The following is a 19,012-nucleotide window of genomic DNA, read 5'->3' as shown; positions in this document are numbered from 1 at the left end:
TCAAACTTTTGTTTTTTTTTTTTTTTTTGTTTTTGTTACGTGACCCACATGAAATTTCGACATTGGAATTCTCCTAGTGGACGTTACGTTGCGATAATAAATTACGCGGCCGATTAAAAAGAAAACAAAAGTAGTTCCTTTACCGGTGGTCATGATTCACAGCGTCCTACAAAAACCAAACCTTTTGTTTTTCGTCCTTGATCTTTTTATTTAACGGAAATTAGCGCACAGTTTTCGTGGAAAATTTTAACAAGTAACAAGGGATTGTTATTAATTTTGTTTTTACACAAACGTGCTTCGACTAGAAATAACTGCTACAATTTAACCTTCTCTTTCCATTTGCAAGACAAAGGAGCCAAGATTGAAACACGAGTTGTCATATTCATACTAAAAGGCTAATTAATTTGAGCTTCACGCCCTTAGAAACGCGGACAAATATATCATCTTTCTAATGTAATTGATGGGGCGCTTACTCGTTGACACCCTTTTTTGTTTGTAGATCTAATAATCGATAAAAACTCGCATTTTAATTCGAATGGACTCTGATGTCATCGCGTGCACGAACGTACGTCGTCTTATCTAGTTTTGCCAAATGTCGGAAAAAATATTCGGAAGAAAGACGCAAAGCGTTAAAAGCGAGAAGGTTAAAAATTTGGAGGAGAAGAATTTTAAAAATTTTCAAACGAGAGAACCAACAGAGTGTAATCGGATGTTTTCTAAATCTGGTGCTCTATTATTAATCCGGCCGGTGGAGAACATTGGAAGTGGCGATCGCAAAATTTTACAGAGCTTGTCGCCCTGGATGACGTGTTTCGCGCTCGTGTATGGCTCTCCATACATATGTAAATAGGTGCGGAATAAACGGAACGTTATAATAACAATGAGCAATGGCGAGAGTAGAGGGAGCAAAAATAACAGGGTCTGGTAAATGTGTGTATCGAAAGACGAAGGGGGGCAGTGTGACGCATGGTTTGCGGCACGAGGGAACAGCATTATTTCCCCTAACGCGTCGAGAATGTCGAACGCTAATCCACTGGTGGCAGCGGATGGACGAAAGTTGCCTGAATATTGCGCGTATCAATATGCATGAGCCATGCTAGCCACCCGAGTATAATATACGTGGCTTCTTCGGTTCCGGTTATCATTTGCCCCACAAAACTGTCGACTTCTCGCCATTCACTCTACGATCTTTCAAATTTGTATGTGTACTCTGAATAATCGATGCTGTTTATCTTGAAAGTTGCGAAAGTATTACGTATGTATAAGAACGTGATCGAAAGATTCGCGTACTCGAAACGGATAATTTGAAATTACTGTCGATACTCTTTACGCAGAAATTCAGCTGTAACCCAAGAATCCGTATCTGTCGGTAATATTTACGTACGTGCTTATCAACAGGTACAATTTCGTTGCCAAAATAGAAAGTGATTCTTAAAGGAGCATTTCTAAAGTCACGAATGATGATACATGTATCGAGTCGAGAAAATGAAAAGATCCAGAGATTGTCGAATCCAATCGTTGCGGGATTTTGTTCGTTCAAGCTAAAAAGTTGGAAAGTGGAAGGATTTCACGGATCACTCGGATCGGTATTTTCGGTAGCGAGCAATCGAGCAACCGAGCAACGAACGCGAGCGTCAGACGGTAAACACGCCGGCCGGAGGAGGTGAGGAGGTTTTCCGTCCGATGACCGAGACCGAGGGGTGGGGGTTGCGAAAGGACCAATCAAGCCTTGAGCCTGACGAGGGTGGCGTGAGTCATCGGCAACGGTCTGGTGGCGACATCCGGTGGTCGGCAGTCTGCCAGTCGGTCGCGAATCGCCACGCCCGCCGTTTCAAACCTCCGAGGAAATTCCTTTCTCGTTTCTGTGTACTTTTCTGTGGACACACACACGGGGCCGCCAATCGTGATCGCACGGATCCGTTTTGTGAACGCGAGGGAAACCGGCCCGAGTCTGCGCGTCCGAACGAACAAAATCAACGGTCACGAGAACAATTTTTCCAGCTGATCGGAAGCCGGCTTTTCCTCTCGAGTGGTGTTCTTGTGACGGCTACCTGCTACTTCGAGCCCCACGTTTCTCCGTGCCGGTATATACCTACAGTGAGTTTATGTATACTCGTATTCGATATCTGTTTGTTTATCGGCTGACGAAAGCGAAAATTTCGCGGTGTGTGTGGCTCGAGAGATCTGGTGTTACTCGAAGCGGAATTTATCTCGAGCTCTCAGGAATTACAGTGAAACTTCATTTGTCTCAGCGACATTTCACTTGTACCGATTAATCCTCGGATACCGGGCATGTTTAACCTAACGTTCTTGCAACAGTCAAATTTCAGTCTCGATTTCTTTTTTGTTACTAGACTACGAGTGTTGCTGCACTCTTGCAATGTCTTTAAATACGCAAATGAAATATGTCAAATACGAAAATGTAATATCAAATATGCAACAAATATGTGGATACAACGAGAAGATTTGTCTTTAATACTACAAACTATTGTTAGTCGGTTATCTCTGTTTAAGAATACTTTATTATTTCACGTGTATACATAGTTTACATTCCCACCCTACTTACAAATAGATATACCGCGTAGTATCGTCCGAAAATATATTTTAACAGAATAATCAGACAAGTATTTAAAAAGTGAGTAAATATGTATGTATGTATATTGTGGGTCATTTGAATTCTCCGGCGCCTTTGGAAGGTTAAATCAACTCTTATCAATCAAACTGTTATTTATTTCAACCTATTGTATGCGCAAAATCGTAAGTGAATTTTGTAAATTTCGATTATAAATCTTTATGAGATTTTTTTTGGAGTACTTTGAGACTGGCTCGAACGAATTCAGTACCTTTTATCGTTCGTCGCTTTGTGTGTGTTTAAGGTATTTATTCCGTGCGTATATACATACGTATGTGTACGTAGAGAGAAAGTTCGTTCATTACTGAAGAATTTGCGAATTATTTTTTTCTTTTTGTCATATCGTAGCAAGGTGGAAATATTTTACTTTCGATTTTCGAAATTCCATGGAATTTCTCAATTTTTCAATCGATATTAATTATTATGTTGTTGCAGGGAAAAAGTCGATTGTTTGGTGAAACATGAAACATTTTATTGGATTCGTAGAGGCATAGGTTACACATAGGCACAGGTTCTAGAGCGGAACTTATTGAATTTTGATAGTTAATTTCAGTGGCGATCGTGTCGCGGGAAATTCAAATTGATGGAAGAAGCGCGCTCGTACAATATACATGTATAATTAGTTTTCACGATGCGCGAGTAGCGTCACGTTTCATGAAACATTTGCGAAATTCGTGGATTAACTCGCTCGTAGCGGATGCAATGTACAACAGGAAGTGTACTATAGAAGGTGGCGGCGAATTTTCCTCGGTCGGTAACTCTAGGCGCACACTCCGCAGACCGCAGGCTGATAATAGACGTCGTGCTTAATTGCATTTTATGCTATCGTAAAATGCTAGGATACCGGTGCACCGAAGGCAGGAACGAAAGCAGAGCAAATGCGGTAAGCCGCAGCTCTCTGTAACGTAATATCGTGTACCGGGACAGAAGTCGAGAAAAAAAACCCTGACCGCTGCGCCACATTCTGTTAAAAAGAAAAAAAAAAAAAAAACCAAACCTGTTTCTGTTCTTAAAAAAGAGTGGACCTACCTAACGAGCGAAATGAATCTCTATATAAAAAATGACGATGTAAATCGTGGGTTTTTTTTTTCGTTGCGTGCGACTTGTCCATCCGTCGGTCTGATGGAACAAAGTTACAAAATTACACCGCAAGAGACGAATGGAGGAATGTTGACGAAACGAGAACAAACGAGAGTACATCCGTCTTTAACACCCGATTTTATTGCCGCGAATTAACATGAGAGCGTAACGTGTACAGCGCAGCGCCGCCGCATCGCGTTCCGGCCGCGGCTAACAGGAAAGAAAGCGGATCTCCGCATTTTTATGGAAATGCATGCACGTATAGCAGCGAATTTGCGGTGGCACGGGTAACCACCGTCGAAGATACACGATATACTTTTTATTTTGTTCGTTGAAACGTTCTGTTTTTTTTTTTTTTTTTTGATATAGCGAACGATTTTAGTGCAACGTTAAAGTATACGTGCATATACCTGTCTGTATATAGTTAGATCTTTTGTCTTTTATCGAAATCTAAAAAATCTAAATTGATCTAACTCTATTTTACCGAAAATGTAATTTTTTTTTTTAGCCATGTACCGACAATATTAAGACTTGCTATACAACTGATTGTGAGATAGAAAATGCAAATATAACACAAGTAGAAAGTCTGAAATGAAATTTTCTTGTCCTCAAGAGAATCGAACTCGATTAATTCCTAATTTCTCGTAAAATCGATTGCTCGAATAATAATGGAGATAGATTTCTATAGTTGTGTCGTTTGTGTCCTAAATTCGCAACTCGAAATAGAATCGAAGAAATCGATGATTCTGCAAAGTCATCAAATTATCTTGGTATGCTTGGGTGTTCGAAATTGTGGTGTTTTAAAACAGTGATTTGAAACAAAGAAAATTGAGCATGACGACGATCGATTTGCTCGCAATGTGTCATCTCATTGCCTTTCTCAATGTTGTCTCATATAGTTGACTTTTTAATACATATATACACGTCTACAGAATACATTTTGAAACGTTGGCATCATTGTCACAAGTATTTATCCAGTGAATTGTTGTCTGACAGTTGGAAACAAAGTGTGGAGCAGCTTTTATTTAGTAAAGAATTGTATTTGGGATGCAGAGAATCGAAAGAGATTTTTCCAAAACTAGGTCAAGTAAATTCAAAGCAGATTTGAAAGAATTTGAAACTATTGACGATACACGGCAACTTGTATTATGATTAAAATTGCAAGCAAAGAAGATAAAGCGATCGATTTAAATGTTATGAAATATATTAATTATACTGCTCACAAAAATCAGGGGATATTTCAAAATGAATATGAAACGACAAAAAAAAGAACAATTTAATTGTTTTTTATTAAACAAGAACATCAGAAGAGCAAACAACAAGTCAAAGAAAGTTGTTCTTGTTTAACAAAGAAAAATCAAATGCTTCTTTTTTTTTTTATCGCTTCATATTCATTTTGAAATATCCCTTAATTTTTGTGAGCAGTGTGAGTTTGACATCAGTTGAGACATTCTCAACTGATAATTGAACTTTTGTTGTTCAGTTCTATTCGAAAAGGATACGTCTCGCGCGTATGGTAAAGCTTTCATGGAAAAATCGCGAGAAAGACTGGCGATACTGGCGGCGGTCAGGGCCGATGAACACTGGTTCAACGATCGTTCCGCGGAAGGATCTTGATTTATGCGCGCACCACCTATACCTGTAATTTGTGTTACTTATTGCTAGATACAGTAATCGACCGAGGTAAAGTGGCATGTGAACTGCATGTTACGTAAATGAATTGAACACTGTGCCTTTGACAAACACGCTAATGATTTATTTATAACATCTAAACTTGCCCGAATCACCACACAACTATATTATTCACTTATATTAATTCTTACGTCGCGAACGTAAAAGAATTGAGGTTAATTTACTCGTTGGTTGCACGTGGAGCTCGACTGGCCAGTGTCTGTGCGTGCTGATCTCCACGTGCAGCTTGCCAATTATCACGTATAGTGAGATCCACGCGTAAAGTCTGCGCTTGTATAAGGTGGGCCAAAAGTTTCTCGCCCATTTTTTTTTTTTTTTTTTTTTGAATAAAATATCGAAATACAAGGAAAAACTAATTTCATTGATTTTAAATTAAAGTTAAAATTACGGATTTATTTCAGTAGGAAATGATTTTTGGCCTACGCTATATGGAACGACGATGCCGTGGCACCTCGATTTTTCTTTCCTTTCGTTCCTTAATAATTCTTTCATTCCCCGTATAAGAACTCGATTCGAATGAAAATCGTCGATATCGCAGTTTCATTATTTTAATAATTAATCGGTTGTTTTACCAATAATTCAATGGGCCTTTTTAAACGAGCCGATAATCAGTGAATTACATCCGAGTTTTGGTGGCAAGGTTGATCGATGAAGTTGCTAATCCCTTGTGCGTGAATTTCATTCCGCGATGACTAATCCCGAATTATACGTTGCTCCCCCTGGAACGCACCCATTGAAATTAAGCGGGCAGTGTCATAGGTTATCGATCGGCCCAATGTCCATGTTCGGGATACAAGTATGACAAAATAGTTGGTCTGAACGACAAAATAGTTTGTTCGCCCCATGGACATTCAATTTTTCTCGACGAAAAGAGAAAAACTATTCAGGGGATCTTTTTTTTTTAATTAAACCTATCAAAGTAGGTTTTCACGAGTTTTTCCTAGATAACTATATCTAGATCCTTCCGCATCTTACGCGAGATTAGATCAGAATGGATTTTTGTCGAGAAATCCGTGGATATATCCGGGAATACGGTTCACGGCTGATTAATCTGGTTTTTTTTTTTTTTTTTTGTTTCCACTTTAATTGCAAGACTTTCCAGAATGATATCACGAGCGAACTCTACAAATAATATAGATATAGATACAGATGGAATAAAGATAGGGATGTCTGGTGTTAACAGAATCGTCTATTGTCCAGCCGCTGTTGCATTACCGCGTGGCACATGTAATCCAATATTTCCGTGTAATTTAAACTCTTCTCGTCTATGCGCTACGTACATATCGCACGATGAAGAGGTAATTTCTCACCGCGATGTTGGCACGTTCTCCCGTTGCAGAAAGTTTCGTTCGTACTTGCGTCCCTTTGCCGGACAGTTTCGAAGGTTTTAGATTAGATTTAATAAGAATTAATCAACAATCGCCAAGTATACTATCCAATTTCTTTTTTTTTTTCTACAAGAAAATTTGAAATATATTGAAATTATTAAACGTTCGTGACATATAAATAGGTATGATAACACTGAGGCGACGCGATGAATGACTGTTGATAATTCTACACTTCCAATCGATGTTTTCATTCACAGGGAGCAGGAGTAGCATTAGCAAATTGGTCTCGATTACACGTTGTACGGTCTTCGATTGCGAATTCATCGATCTGTGGAACGACGTCCTGGCAAACGAGCTATTCAGCAGCGAGTGAACTTGGATTGATCTACGATTTACGATTCGTGTTTGTCACGTTTGACACGCACGTCCCTGAAAAAGACGGTTCTCGTTTTCATCGTGATAATTTCGCTCTTTAGATTTTGAATTTTTCAACGACAAATTCAAAAATTCGCGCGATCAAATGTCTTTGCGCGTTTCGGATCGTTCTGAATAAAATCAGAATAAAACTGGAATAACTGGAATGGAAATCCTCGTGTAAATCGTGGCCAACAACAATGAAAAATGAATTTTTTAAGAAGACAATTGCTGTTTTTTTCTATACCAAGTTGTAATCTCAAGGATCACAAAATCCACCCACTAATGTGAAAAGAAGATTCACCAATTTGTGATTTGTGCAAAGTTCAATTGACAGTATCAACTAAACGTAAGTCCTTCCCCGACTGACAACCTAAAGGGTAAAGAAATAATACACCTTCTATGATGGTCTAGCCTTTACAACGAATTGTAAGGTTTAGTTCCAAGTCGCTAATAACCCATACAACTAATTCATGCGACTATAATGAAAAATAATGAAAATTAAAAAAAAAAGAAAGAAAAGAAAAATAAATTCCTTTCTGGGCGAACGATTGTTTGTAAACTACGCTCATAGGAGGTCGCTTTCATTTTTCCCTCCCCCGATCCATTGGGCGTAAAGTAAGGTTTAGTTCCAAGTCACTAATAACCCACACAACTAATTCATGCGACTATAATGAAAAATAATGAATAATACTATAATGAAAAATAACGAAAAATAATGAAAATTAGAAAAAAAAGAAAGAAAAGAAAAATAAATTTCTTTCTGGGCGAACGATTGTTAGTAAACTACGCTCGTATGAGGTCGCTTTCATTTTTCCCTCCCCCGATCCATTGGGCGTAAAGTAAGGTTTAGTTCCAAGTCACTAATAACCCACACAACTAATTCATGCGACTATAATGAAAAATAATGAATAATACTATAATGAAAAATAACGAAAAATAATGAAAATTAGAAAAAAAAGAAAGAAAAGAAAAATAAATTTCTTTCTGGGCGAACGATTGTTAGTAAACTACGCTCGTATGAGGTCGCTTTCATTTTTCCCTCCCCCGATCCATTGGGCGTAAAGTAAGGTTTAGTTCCAAGTCACTAATAACCCACACAACTGATTCATGCGACTATAATAAAAAATAATGAATAATACTATAATGAAAAATAACGAAAAATAATGAAAATTAGAAAAACAAGAAAGAAAAGAAAAATAAATTTCTTTCTGGGCGAACGATTGTTAGTAAACTACGCTCTTAGGTCGCTTTCATTTTTTCCTCCCTCGATTCATTGGGCGTAAAGTTTAAATTACTTCCGATATTTGACACTTTAAAACGGAGGGAGTGAATACGATAAAAAAGGAGAAAAGTTGGCCAAATGGGGACGATACGCTTGAAATGCAGACCGAAGAAGAATTAATGACGTGAGAAGGAGTGAATGACGATGAATGCTTTCTGTCGCGGTGAGGACCGACGCAAACGAAAACTCGAAATCCGTCGGTAGGGGAAAAAATAGAAGAAACACGCTGGGCTGAAGAAAGGGTGGAAAGGAGAGCTACGCAGACATGGCTACGCGTAGGTCAATGCACTTGCATTCAGGAATGCACATTTGGCGGGATATATACTTTCACGGCTGGAGAGTAAATGATTAGTCACAGAACCAGATTATTTTCACGATATTGAACTAAATTCGATTTAATTCCTGAAATTTCGTCGATGTTGATATTTACTTGTTCCTTTGTCCCTTCGTCATAAAACTCAGATTTAATTTAGTTTGGTTTTTCTTTAGCTTAGATTTAATTCAGTTCACTTTTTTTTTTTTTTTTTTTTTTTTTTTTTTTGTTACTGTGCTACGGATGTCGCAATTAAACAATAGCATCTAGACTATTGGGTCGACTTCCCGTTTTTTTGTTCAATGTCCTCTTTTTATCCGCAAAACGGATCGAGTTCTTTTCTTACTTCGTCATCGTAGAAAATTCTTTCTCAGTCACAACACGTACGTTTCAGCGAAAAATGTTACTACAGGCGATGACTAATCGATAGTTTTATTTAATACGGTAATGACAAGCAATCATGAATATATATTTAACAATAATGATTCAAATTTCGAACGATTCAAACGACTTTCGATCGTTGAAGACGACTCGTCAAGAACTTTCCAGTTTCCAGTTTAATCGTATCACACATACGCATATGAATTCTTTTACGATTGCATCTCTTTTTTAACCACGTTGCGCTGGCAACTGATTGCGGACCATAACGAGCGACCAAACCGTATACAATAATTCGTCGCTTTCTTTTTGAACTCGTCGGATAGAAATTATTGAGAAGTAATAAATTTATTATTCGTTTTGCCTGGGTTACACTTAAGTATACTCAAAATTGAGAAAACTATTGGGACAAAATATTCTCGACGTGCACGTCGTTCCAGCGCAGGAGGTTAACATGACGATGAAATAAAGTATGATGAGAAACACTTTTATTAGCAAATTAGCAGATAAGACTTATTGTACAATTAGTTCATATGATTAAACAATTGACTGGAAGACGGTCGAGCTAACGAGTAGGTCATTTGTTCACGTTGCAGACGGATTTAAACACGCGTACCAGGTGCTGCTGCAGTGGGCGAAGCACGCAGGTTCGGAGGACAACATCACCGTGATCGTGGTCCTGTTAACACCAGCCAGCGCGATCGCAGCCAGGCCTCTGTACGCCAATCCGTACCACCGTTTACAAGTGAATGATATACTCGAGAAAATGAACTCCAAGGACAAACCGCTTTTCCTGGACATCGACGACGCGCACAACGCGATCAACTCGAACATCCTGAAGCAGACGATGATCTCTCAGGAAGCGCGCGACCACGACGACGCTGGCGGCATCCTCGCGGCCAGCAACGGCAAGCACGAGAACGGCGACGCCGATTACGATTATTCCGACTTGGGTCCCGAGACCAACGTAGACGCCATTGACGACGTTGCTACCATCCCGGTTAAGAATCTCTCCTACGAATTTTACAAGGACGGTGACGAAAACGACGCTCGCAACGACGAAAAACAACAGCTTGACAAAGGTTCGAACGTACTCGACAACATGCACGTCGACGAGTCGACGGACGCTAATCTGAACGCTAATATCGACGTAACGCCAAACGAACCGATCGCGGATAGTAATTTGCGCGAGCGCGACGAGGACGACGACGACGACGTGGACGAGGAGGAGGAGGAGGACGAGGACGACGATGACGATGACGAGGACGAGGACAACGACGACGATGACGACGACGACGACGACGATGACGATGACAACGAGCACGACCGTAACCGCGACGATAATAACGACAACGTACGCAACGATGCTCAAGCGTTGTCCGACCAGGTCCAGATCCAGGATGATATCCCAAAGAACGTGCACGTGGTAATTCGTGAGAAAATGACTAACGAAATTTGCGAACTGCCCGGGGAGAGAACGGGCAACGAAGAAACGAGAGTGAAAAATGATGAGCAAGTGGACGGCACGCAGGAGGACGTCGTTGACGAAGCTGGCCCCCTCGTGGACTATGACGATTCTACACCCTCGCTGCAGGCAAACAGTAAGTGTCAACTACAAAGTAAAACGCGTTTCTATCAGGGAGCCGTCTCTTATCGAATCGCGAGATGCGTGCTACTTTTCGGCAAGTTCATCTTTTTGAGTTTTGTGTCGGTCTACGACTTCTCGAGCTTCTGAAGCGAATTGTACAATTCGAGTTCGTTCTTTTTTTTTTTTTTTTTTTTTTTTTTTTTTTAAATCGTTCAAAGAATCAAAATGTCTTTTTCCTGTTGCAAATTTCAAATTCAAATTCGCGCACTGCGCGTGATTAACGGTGTCTACGATTAATTGTGCAAACAATTTCAATTGAGACGAACAGCGTGCAGACTGAGAAATTCAAGTGGAATTTGATGGCTCGTTTTCATGCGAGGAACATGTTAATTCAACTTGACTCTTTTCTACGGTATTAAAAAAGAATGATGCGCGAAACAGAAGTTTTTCTAACGTAACTTCGAGATTGAAGGACGAAGATATTTTTTTACTTAATTTTTACGTATCGTCCATTGGTTTGAGACAGATCCTGTCGAATTTATATTAAAGATATATTACATCGAATGTGGCTAAAAGAGGAGGAATTAAATTTTTGCAATTCGTGCAAAAGACTGATACGAGTATAATCGATGTGTAATAATTTTAAAACATCAACAGCTATGCAGAATGATTGGAAATTGGAGACTTTTGCGCCTAAACAGTTTAAAAGAGAAAAAAAGCATAGATTTACTTTAAATCGTAGAAGAAATCTGTCTGTCAATTTTCTGATAACACTGCAACATTTCTCACGGCGTCGAAAGTTTTTAGGTAATCCGATGAAAGCGTCTAGAAGAGGGGTCGAATATCACTGTCGATCGTTGTATTTTCGAAACTGGAAACACTTTAGTAGCAACGATTTCGGACAAGTCCAGTTTCATCAAACCATAAGTATCGTTAAGCAGCTCAATAATAATGAATAATGCAAAATTCTTGTTAAATAAAGGAGAAAGTTGTTCGCATATCGCCAATTACGCTTGAACAGATGAAAGCATGATTATAAGAACTTACGTTGAAAAAAGAAATTAATTTGTTATTACTTTATATTGGAATAATTTGAAACGGTGAATTCCAGGAATGGTATCCAATTTACCAACCTTCTCGAAAGAATTTCCAGCAGAACAGGCATCTCACTTCACTCGTTTCGGTTCCCCGTTTTATAGTTTTCTTGTCTTTCAATAGCCGACGACAAAGCTCTTGTGCAAAGTTCGACGCTCTGTAATCAATGACAGCGTTCGGTGTAAACCGTGTAAACTAATGATAGAAGCCGCTTTTAAGTGTCAAATTTAGTCCGGGCCAGACCGGATTTGGATCAATTGTCTGATAATACCTATACCCTTGCCAGCTCATAAATATGAATGTCAAACGTGGGACGTGCGAGAGCTGCTGTTGCCCGTTCTTTCTATCGCCTAGGAACCCGGCCCACTTTCCGCTGCACTTCGGCTTTCACCACCTTGTGCCAGTCACTGCACTTCCTGCACTGATTGTCATCCGCCTGGCAAAATTGCCAGCCTTCTCCCTAGTCTACAGAGTCTTCTTTATCCCTACCTTCCTTACTTCCTACCAACTCAATTTCCCATTGAACTTCCACAACTTCTTTGATATTTGCATCGAGAAGTGCTCAGTCTGAAAAAAAACTGACAAGATGATATTGCGTCCTAATTGCTCGTAATTTATTCTTCGGAATAGTCGTCCAGGCTCTTTGTTTCAAAAGATGTCGCACCTTTAAAAAAAAAAAACATAAGATTAGTTGATATATAGAAATAATAAGTAGAAAACAATGTTTTCTTAATCTCGTAGCAAACGAACAAACGCGAGTTTTTTTTTTTTCATTATAAATTCAGTTTCTAATTACCGAGTTAATAGAAAGAAATGTTGAAATGCTTTCTAACTACGATTAGATGAAGAAACTGAACAATTTAGTCGGAGGTCGCTCGCGGTCCTGAATCTTCCCTCAACTTAGACGATATAGGTATAAATATCCTTATCTTGTTGTACAGAATCAGATATATATTTATTGTAAAAGAAGTATCAAGACAATGAAATAAAGCAATGAAATAATTGAAAGAACGAATCAAGAACGACTGAATTGATACATGAACATGTAAAACGCCATTTAGTCACTCTCTTTTAGCAGCACTAATCGTGCCATCATTTTATACATCTATATACGTATATATGTGACATCTAAACTATATTAACGCTTAAACGGAAAGAACATTTATATTTTATCTTGCTTTTTTTTCTCAGATACAACGTATTATACATGCATATTATCTCTTCAAGATGTTTTTTTAATATTAAATAAATTATTTAATATTAAATAAATAATTTTAAGTACGTAGGCGTTAGTTAATAATTTTGACGTATCCTGTATACGAAATTTTACACACGGTTGTGTTTGAAGAGAACGAAACGTTAAATGTTTTTGTGCATGTGCTGTAGGAAAATGTTACCGAATGTTTTCTTCAAAGTACAGCACGATATTAAAAAAGGAGGGCTTTACGACACTTACATACGTGCCAAAGAAGCCACGTACGCCGTTCATGTATGCGTACACTTATTCACTATACCACGCCCCTCTTTTTCCATCTATCTAAATTTATCTGAGCATGCAGTCGCAAGGTCGTTTTACTCTTACTATGTTCTCACTAAATTTGCCCAATATTTAATTTGGCCCTGTTAATTCGTTAGCATAATCATAGGGAAAATAATTACGCTTTCGCAATAATTACGGTAATTAATTGATAATGTTTAGTGAAAATGCATTAGTTGAGGATCGACGTATATCAATTTCTTGATATATCCAGCAGATATCGATATTACACATCGTTATAACACCAATATCACTTTTATTTCTATTTGCAAATTTCTACAGAACTAAATCGTTGGTTGATGTTTGTATCTGTTTTTTTTTAATTATTTTTTCATCTCTTTCTCCGTCTTTCCCTCTTTTTCTTTTTAAGAAATCATTAAAAAAAACAAATTCGGACGAGGCAATTATCATGTCGTTGGAACATTTTGAGAATTTCCGGAATTATTGCCGATAATTGGCGGTACTGATACGTGCGGGAAATTCGCAGTGTCAAATTTACCGCCAGGCAGTCGAAGTATCTGGAATTGTCGTAAATAGGTGCGATTGGGTAGGAGAGTCGTAATGCGTTTGGATTGGCGCGCGGGTATGTGGACGTCGACCAATAGCGCGGCATGCCGCGTGGGTCGACTGGAGGGGAGTTCCGGCAGTTGGTTTCGAGCCCCGGACGATTGCAAATGTGCTTCATCTCTCATCCTACTTCGATTGTTTTTATCGTGTGAAAGCACCCAAATTTGTGTACAGTGCGTATTCTGATATTAAGCCCAGGCGGCTGCTACATCCGAGACGTGGGTCGATGCAAAACCTCTGTTAAGTTTCGCGTAATAATCGGAAGCACGTCGTGCCAGCGAGAGCGTTCTCTAAGGTACGTTGATCACGTCCACCATGAATCATCTACGGAAAACTTAAATTTGGAACGGATGCCGGCCGGTGTTTAATCCGCCGGTCGATTTCCTAGTCGATTCTCGAAACGTCGAATTTCACTCGCTGAGTCTTCATTCCCGTATTTTGCTTTATAGTTATGTTATTGTTCCACGAGAGGCCATCTTCGTCAGGGGCTTGGCTAGATGACTAAGAAACGAATTTAAACGGTTTCACCTTAAATTGATGCTGGGTAATAGGTGTGAGGTTTCTTCTGTTCGACACGTGAGATTTTTAAACAGTTTTCTCTTCTTTTATCATTGTCGAATTCGGTTATTCACAGACTATAAGACCTAGATAGTTGTTTCGTTGATTATCTAAAATTTGGACATTCGTGCAGTAGTAGTGCAGCGTGTGTATTTCGAGAATGAGTGACAAAAAGAAGCTTTGTTCCCTCCTTGGCGACACAATCCTACACGACTGAAAGACATATAGCTAAAACGCAGTATTTGCGTTTCATGGACACAGTATGACGTTAGCAAAATGGTGCAATTCGAAAATCACATTCATCTTAGTTGAAAACTTTTGGATTAATATTTATTTTTAGCGTATCGTTTTTTCATGTATCTGATATAATTTTAAATGTTTCCAGCTCCGAACGCATTCTTTCAAACAATTTTCTTTCAGAAATTGCACAATTGTCGATTCCTTTGTCTGATCCGTGTATAGCTTATAGAAATTTCAGCTGAAAATGTACTTTTTACTTGAAAATTATTTGTTAATTCAATATACGTACAGTATATATAGGAATGATTTTGAGCAACAATGAATAAAACAAATTATATACTAGAAAATTATAATACAATGTAGTTATGAAAATTATATTTCTGTAATGTAATAGAAAATTTTATACTATTTACTCAATCAAATTGTCATGAATTTCGACTATTTGATTTGTTGATCTTATCACAGAATAATTTAGAGATACGTGTAACTTTATTAAAAATTAAAATAAAAATTGATTAATTTTCGTAATTCCCAAAAGGTTTACTATTCTTACAATATATAGTATAATTTAATGTCTAAATATTCTAAATCCAGTTATTTTATAAATTCGAAATGACATTATTTCTTTGCATAATATTTAATGTATTAAAGTATGCATAATTTATATATATATATATATATATATGTGTGAAAGTAATATGCATATCACGAAAATATAGCGGTGAATTTCCAATGCAAGATGCATTTTTCATCTTTTTATCACTATACCCGCATAGGTCGTAATCAAAAATAGGTATGCAAGTTTTTTAGTTAAGTGCGTCAAGTTATAGTTAGCACAAACATACCATTTGAATACGGGTGTCTATCATCCGTTTTATTTTATGTGTTCTGTCTATTTCATATGAAACAAAAGAAATATTTTTTCGTTTCCTAGAGATTTCTGTAATAAGAGAGCAATTTCATAGCACTTTCATGCAGCTTTGAGTGCATTTAATTAATATTTTATTTGATTAAATTTTATTGCAAAACAATATGTAGAATCAAAAAATGACAGTTTTCAGTTTGCTATTTGCGCGTATATGTACGTTAATTACAAATCTAATCTAACATTCTGATCCAGGCTCAAACCTAACCTCACTTACCTACAAACGCGATCATACGATGTACTGTTACCATATACATCCGAAGTTCAGCGAAACTTTCTTCGAAGTGAAACTTTTCTAAACTATGAAGACTATTTGAAGATTGTTCATTCTTCAAAACGAAATTTAGTCTTTTGTGAATTCGTTACTTTTCCAAATTACGCTGCGAGAGCTTATCTATTTTTTACTCTGTAGAAAATACGGGTACGTGAATTAAATTTGCATATCACATTTTCAATGTCATAAATGTCATATGTACGTAATATGTAAATAGATGTATATTCAATAGGTTTTAACTTTTTTAACATTACGAATGTCTATAAATATTAAACTATGATCATTACGAAAATTACGTGATTTGTTCAACAATTCTTAACAGAAAATTAAAATAGAATATATATATGTACGTATAGCAGGCACAAGATGTGATTATGGTATAGGAAAGAAAGTGGAACACGCTATTTGGAATCGTATTAACTAAAAAAAAAAATATTGGTGCATGTATATTGTTCCCAGTGTCGTTTCTGGTGTATTATATTAATGTCGTTCAAAGTTCAGTGTCCTTTGAATCGCATATTCTTGACCGTATTGCAGTTTTTAAAGCTATATATATATATATATAGGCACTGTTGGTTTATACTTTTGTGACTCGTGCAAAACCGAATTACGAGAATACCGATACGATATAATAATCCCGTTATACGAAACTTATCCTCAGTTTTGTTTGTTTATTTTTTTTTTGTTTTTTTTTTCTATTTCATTGCAATTTTCAAAATTTATTTTTACACGCAGATAAACACTTTTACTTGCGCGCGATATCAAAATCGCTGTCACAACGTCGAAAACTGGAGTAATTATCAGCTTGTAACGTGTTTGCAAATACATACGTTGTTGTTGCGCAATAAAAAAGTTGAAACGATACCTATATTTATTTGGGCTTTCGATGATATATTAGTTTCGGTGTAGCTCTCTTCGGTGTTGACGTAACGCCGGTATCAAAAATCATACCGGTTGCAAGTCACTGGTCGCGACATTAGGCGAGGTCTCTTGTCTGTAAGCCTGGTAATTGGATCTAACGTAGTGTATGCAGCGTGTGGATCGGCTTACCTCAAACTTAAGTAAATTACACTGGGCTATTATATTATGCGCGTAGAGGGACAACAGTGTGTTACATTCTTCGCGATCGCTCCGATCAACGCGAGCAAAATGAAATCAATAGTATCATTGTGGATGATTCGTCGAAAATTGTGTTTGATCGTTGATCAACAAATCCCGACACATTATTAAAAAGTCTGACATTGTTAAATAACGAATCCTAAATCTCAGGCCTAAACTGTTGAAAATTTAATTGTTTTGGGTAGGAGAAGTCACAAGTGACAAAATTTTTTAATTGAAAAATCAAACTTTAGACAGACTGCTGTTGTTATTGTTATGACGATGAAATATTTGCATTGCGATCTTTGAAAGTAAAGTCACTTAGCTAGTGTAGAAAACACACGTACAAACGTATGAAAATATTGTTTAACTGGTTAACTACACGCTGGTTATGATTATGACCCTACCTAATTACATTTCTCATATATTTGAATAAATGTTCAATCGGTTATTATCTCGATATCCGATCATTCCATTCTCAAGGTTAATTTGCAGCGAAAGGTATATTATTTATTACGACAATATAGAGTATTCTGATTCCAGTAATAAAATTGAAAATACATAATAACTCATTTAGTTAGCTCGAGACGATACGAATGTTTTGCTTTCACGACATCTGGTCTGGTATTTTCAATATAAATTGAAGACTTGGTTATATACCGTGACTCTTCACCTTTAAAGAAAAAAATCTAATTTTATTGCTTGCTACAAATAACTTAAAAAAATACCATAAAAAAATTTAGATCTAAATTATGAAACAATATTTGTAATAAATAATGAATTATTCGTTCCTTGTGTTAGAATTCTACGATATGTAGCGATGTACATATGTATATATATGTGTGCGTACGTGTGTGTGTATATATAAATCGACATGTTGGAAAGAAACAATTAAAAAGAGGTAGACTGTAAACAAGTTGCCGATATATCGATTTATCGTTGCGAACGGGTCAGTACTTTGAACAAAAGTGAAAGTAAATACCATCGCGATAATAGATTAAATTTATATATATAATTTGATTTAATTTCATCGCCATACACGTTTCAAGGTTAAGTTTACTTTTAATATCTGCGGTACATTCTCGTAGTTTCCGCAATTATGCGATGGGAAGATTTATGTCACAAGGATGAATTTTATATATATATATATACGCAAATTTCTGTAAACGTACATTACTAGTGCATCTTCGAAAACGTGCAGGACACTTCAGAATCTCTTCAGACAATTTACGTTGTCAGTCCCTTATCTATAAATAAATATGCAGATTATTCAAGTTAGGTAACCTAACCTATATAATTTTCGTTCGTACTGTGAAATTGCATTAAAACCGATTTTTCACCATATAACCGTGGTCGTTGAGGGCTAGCTAGAGAGCTAGATAAGTAGAGTTAGAACGCCGCTCGATATCGCGATTCTTAATCGCGTTTGACGAAAGAGGAAGTAGAATGAAAAGTGCGGTACGCGATTTCAAGTGGAAACCTTTCGGTGACTGTGTGTATGTGTGTGTATGTGTGTTTGTGTTCCTCGCTCTTACGTCAAATCATTGTTATTAGACTCGTAAGCAACTGGGACGTTTCACGTTGGCCGATTCACCTTCGAAATTCGCCTTCCTTTGGCTACGATACTTTATTTATCGATCTTTTTTCAAACAACTTTATTTCATCGATCTTTATCTTTTGCAAAGTCAAGCATATCGTTGCAAAAAGGGAAACCTATCTACAGTTCACGGTCATTTTTGGAGAAAAGAAAAAGTCGATTTTGTCACTATTTCTACTAATAATTATGTTTCCTTAGATTTCTTAGAGAGTATATTTATTAGAAAAAAAATGCTTCTCATCCGAATGTTTATCGGTGTATGTATGTGTACTCTACAAATCGCAGCAGCGTTGTTAGTAGTTGCAGTTTAGAGCTTAGAGAGAGAGAGAGAGAGAGAGAGAGAGAGAGAGAGAGAGAGAGAGAGAGAGAGAGAGAGAGAGAGAGAGAGAGTGTGTGTGTGTGTGTGTGTGT

General features: G+C 37.4%; 1 protein-coding gene and 1 long non-coding RNA gene across 2 annotated transcripts in view; one reads left to right on the top strand and one right to left on the bottom strand.

Annotated features, from left to right (window-relative positions):
- Nucleotides 1-1,928: 1,928 nt before the first annotated feature.
- Nucleotides 1,929-19,012, top strand: part of LOC122535291 (serine-rich adhesin for platelets-like) — a gene marked incomplete at its 5' end in the record, with an annotated part of 27,087 nt that continues 10,003 nt past the window's right edge. Inside the window, 2 exons of the mRNA XM_043666705.1 lie at nucleotides 1,929-2,097; nucleotides 9,719-10,723. Coding sequence (XP_043522640.1) covers nucleotides 1,929-2,097; nucleotides 9,719-10,723 — 1,174 coding nt within the window. The remainder of the gene's footprint in view (nucleotides 2,098-9,718; nucleotides 10,724-19,012) is intronic.
- Nucleotides 11,202-11,931, bottom strand: LOC122535295. Its single transcript, XR_006308129.1, has 2 exons — nucleotides 11,844-11,931; nucleotides 11,202-11,722 (listed from the first exon to the last, which is right to left on the bottom strand). It is a non-coding gene; the product is annotated as an uncharacterized LOC122535295 (long non-coding RNA).

The sequence above is a fragment of the Frieseomelitta varia genome, unplaced genomic scaffold, assembly GCF_011392965.1.
Source record: "Frieseomelitta varia isolate USP_RPSP 00005682 unplaced genomic scaffold, Fvar_1.2 scaffold_694, whole genome shotgun sequence".
Taxonomy (NCBI): Eukaryota; Metazoa; Arthropoda; class Insecta; order Hymenoptera; family Apidae; genus Frieseomelitta; species Frieseomelitta varia.
This window is presented reverse-complemented; position numbering and strand designations above follow the sequence as displayed.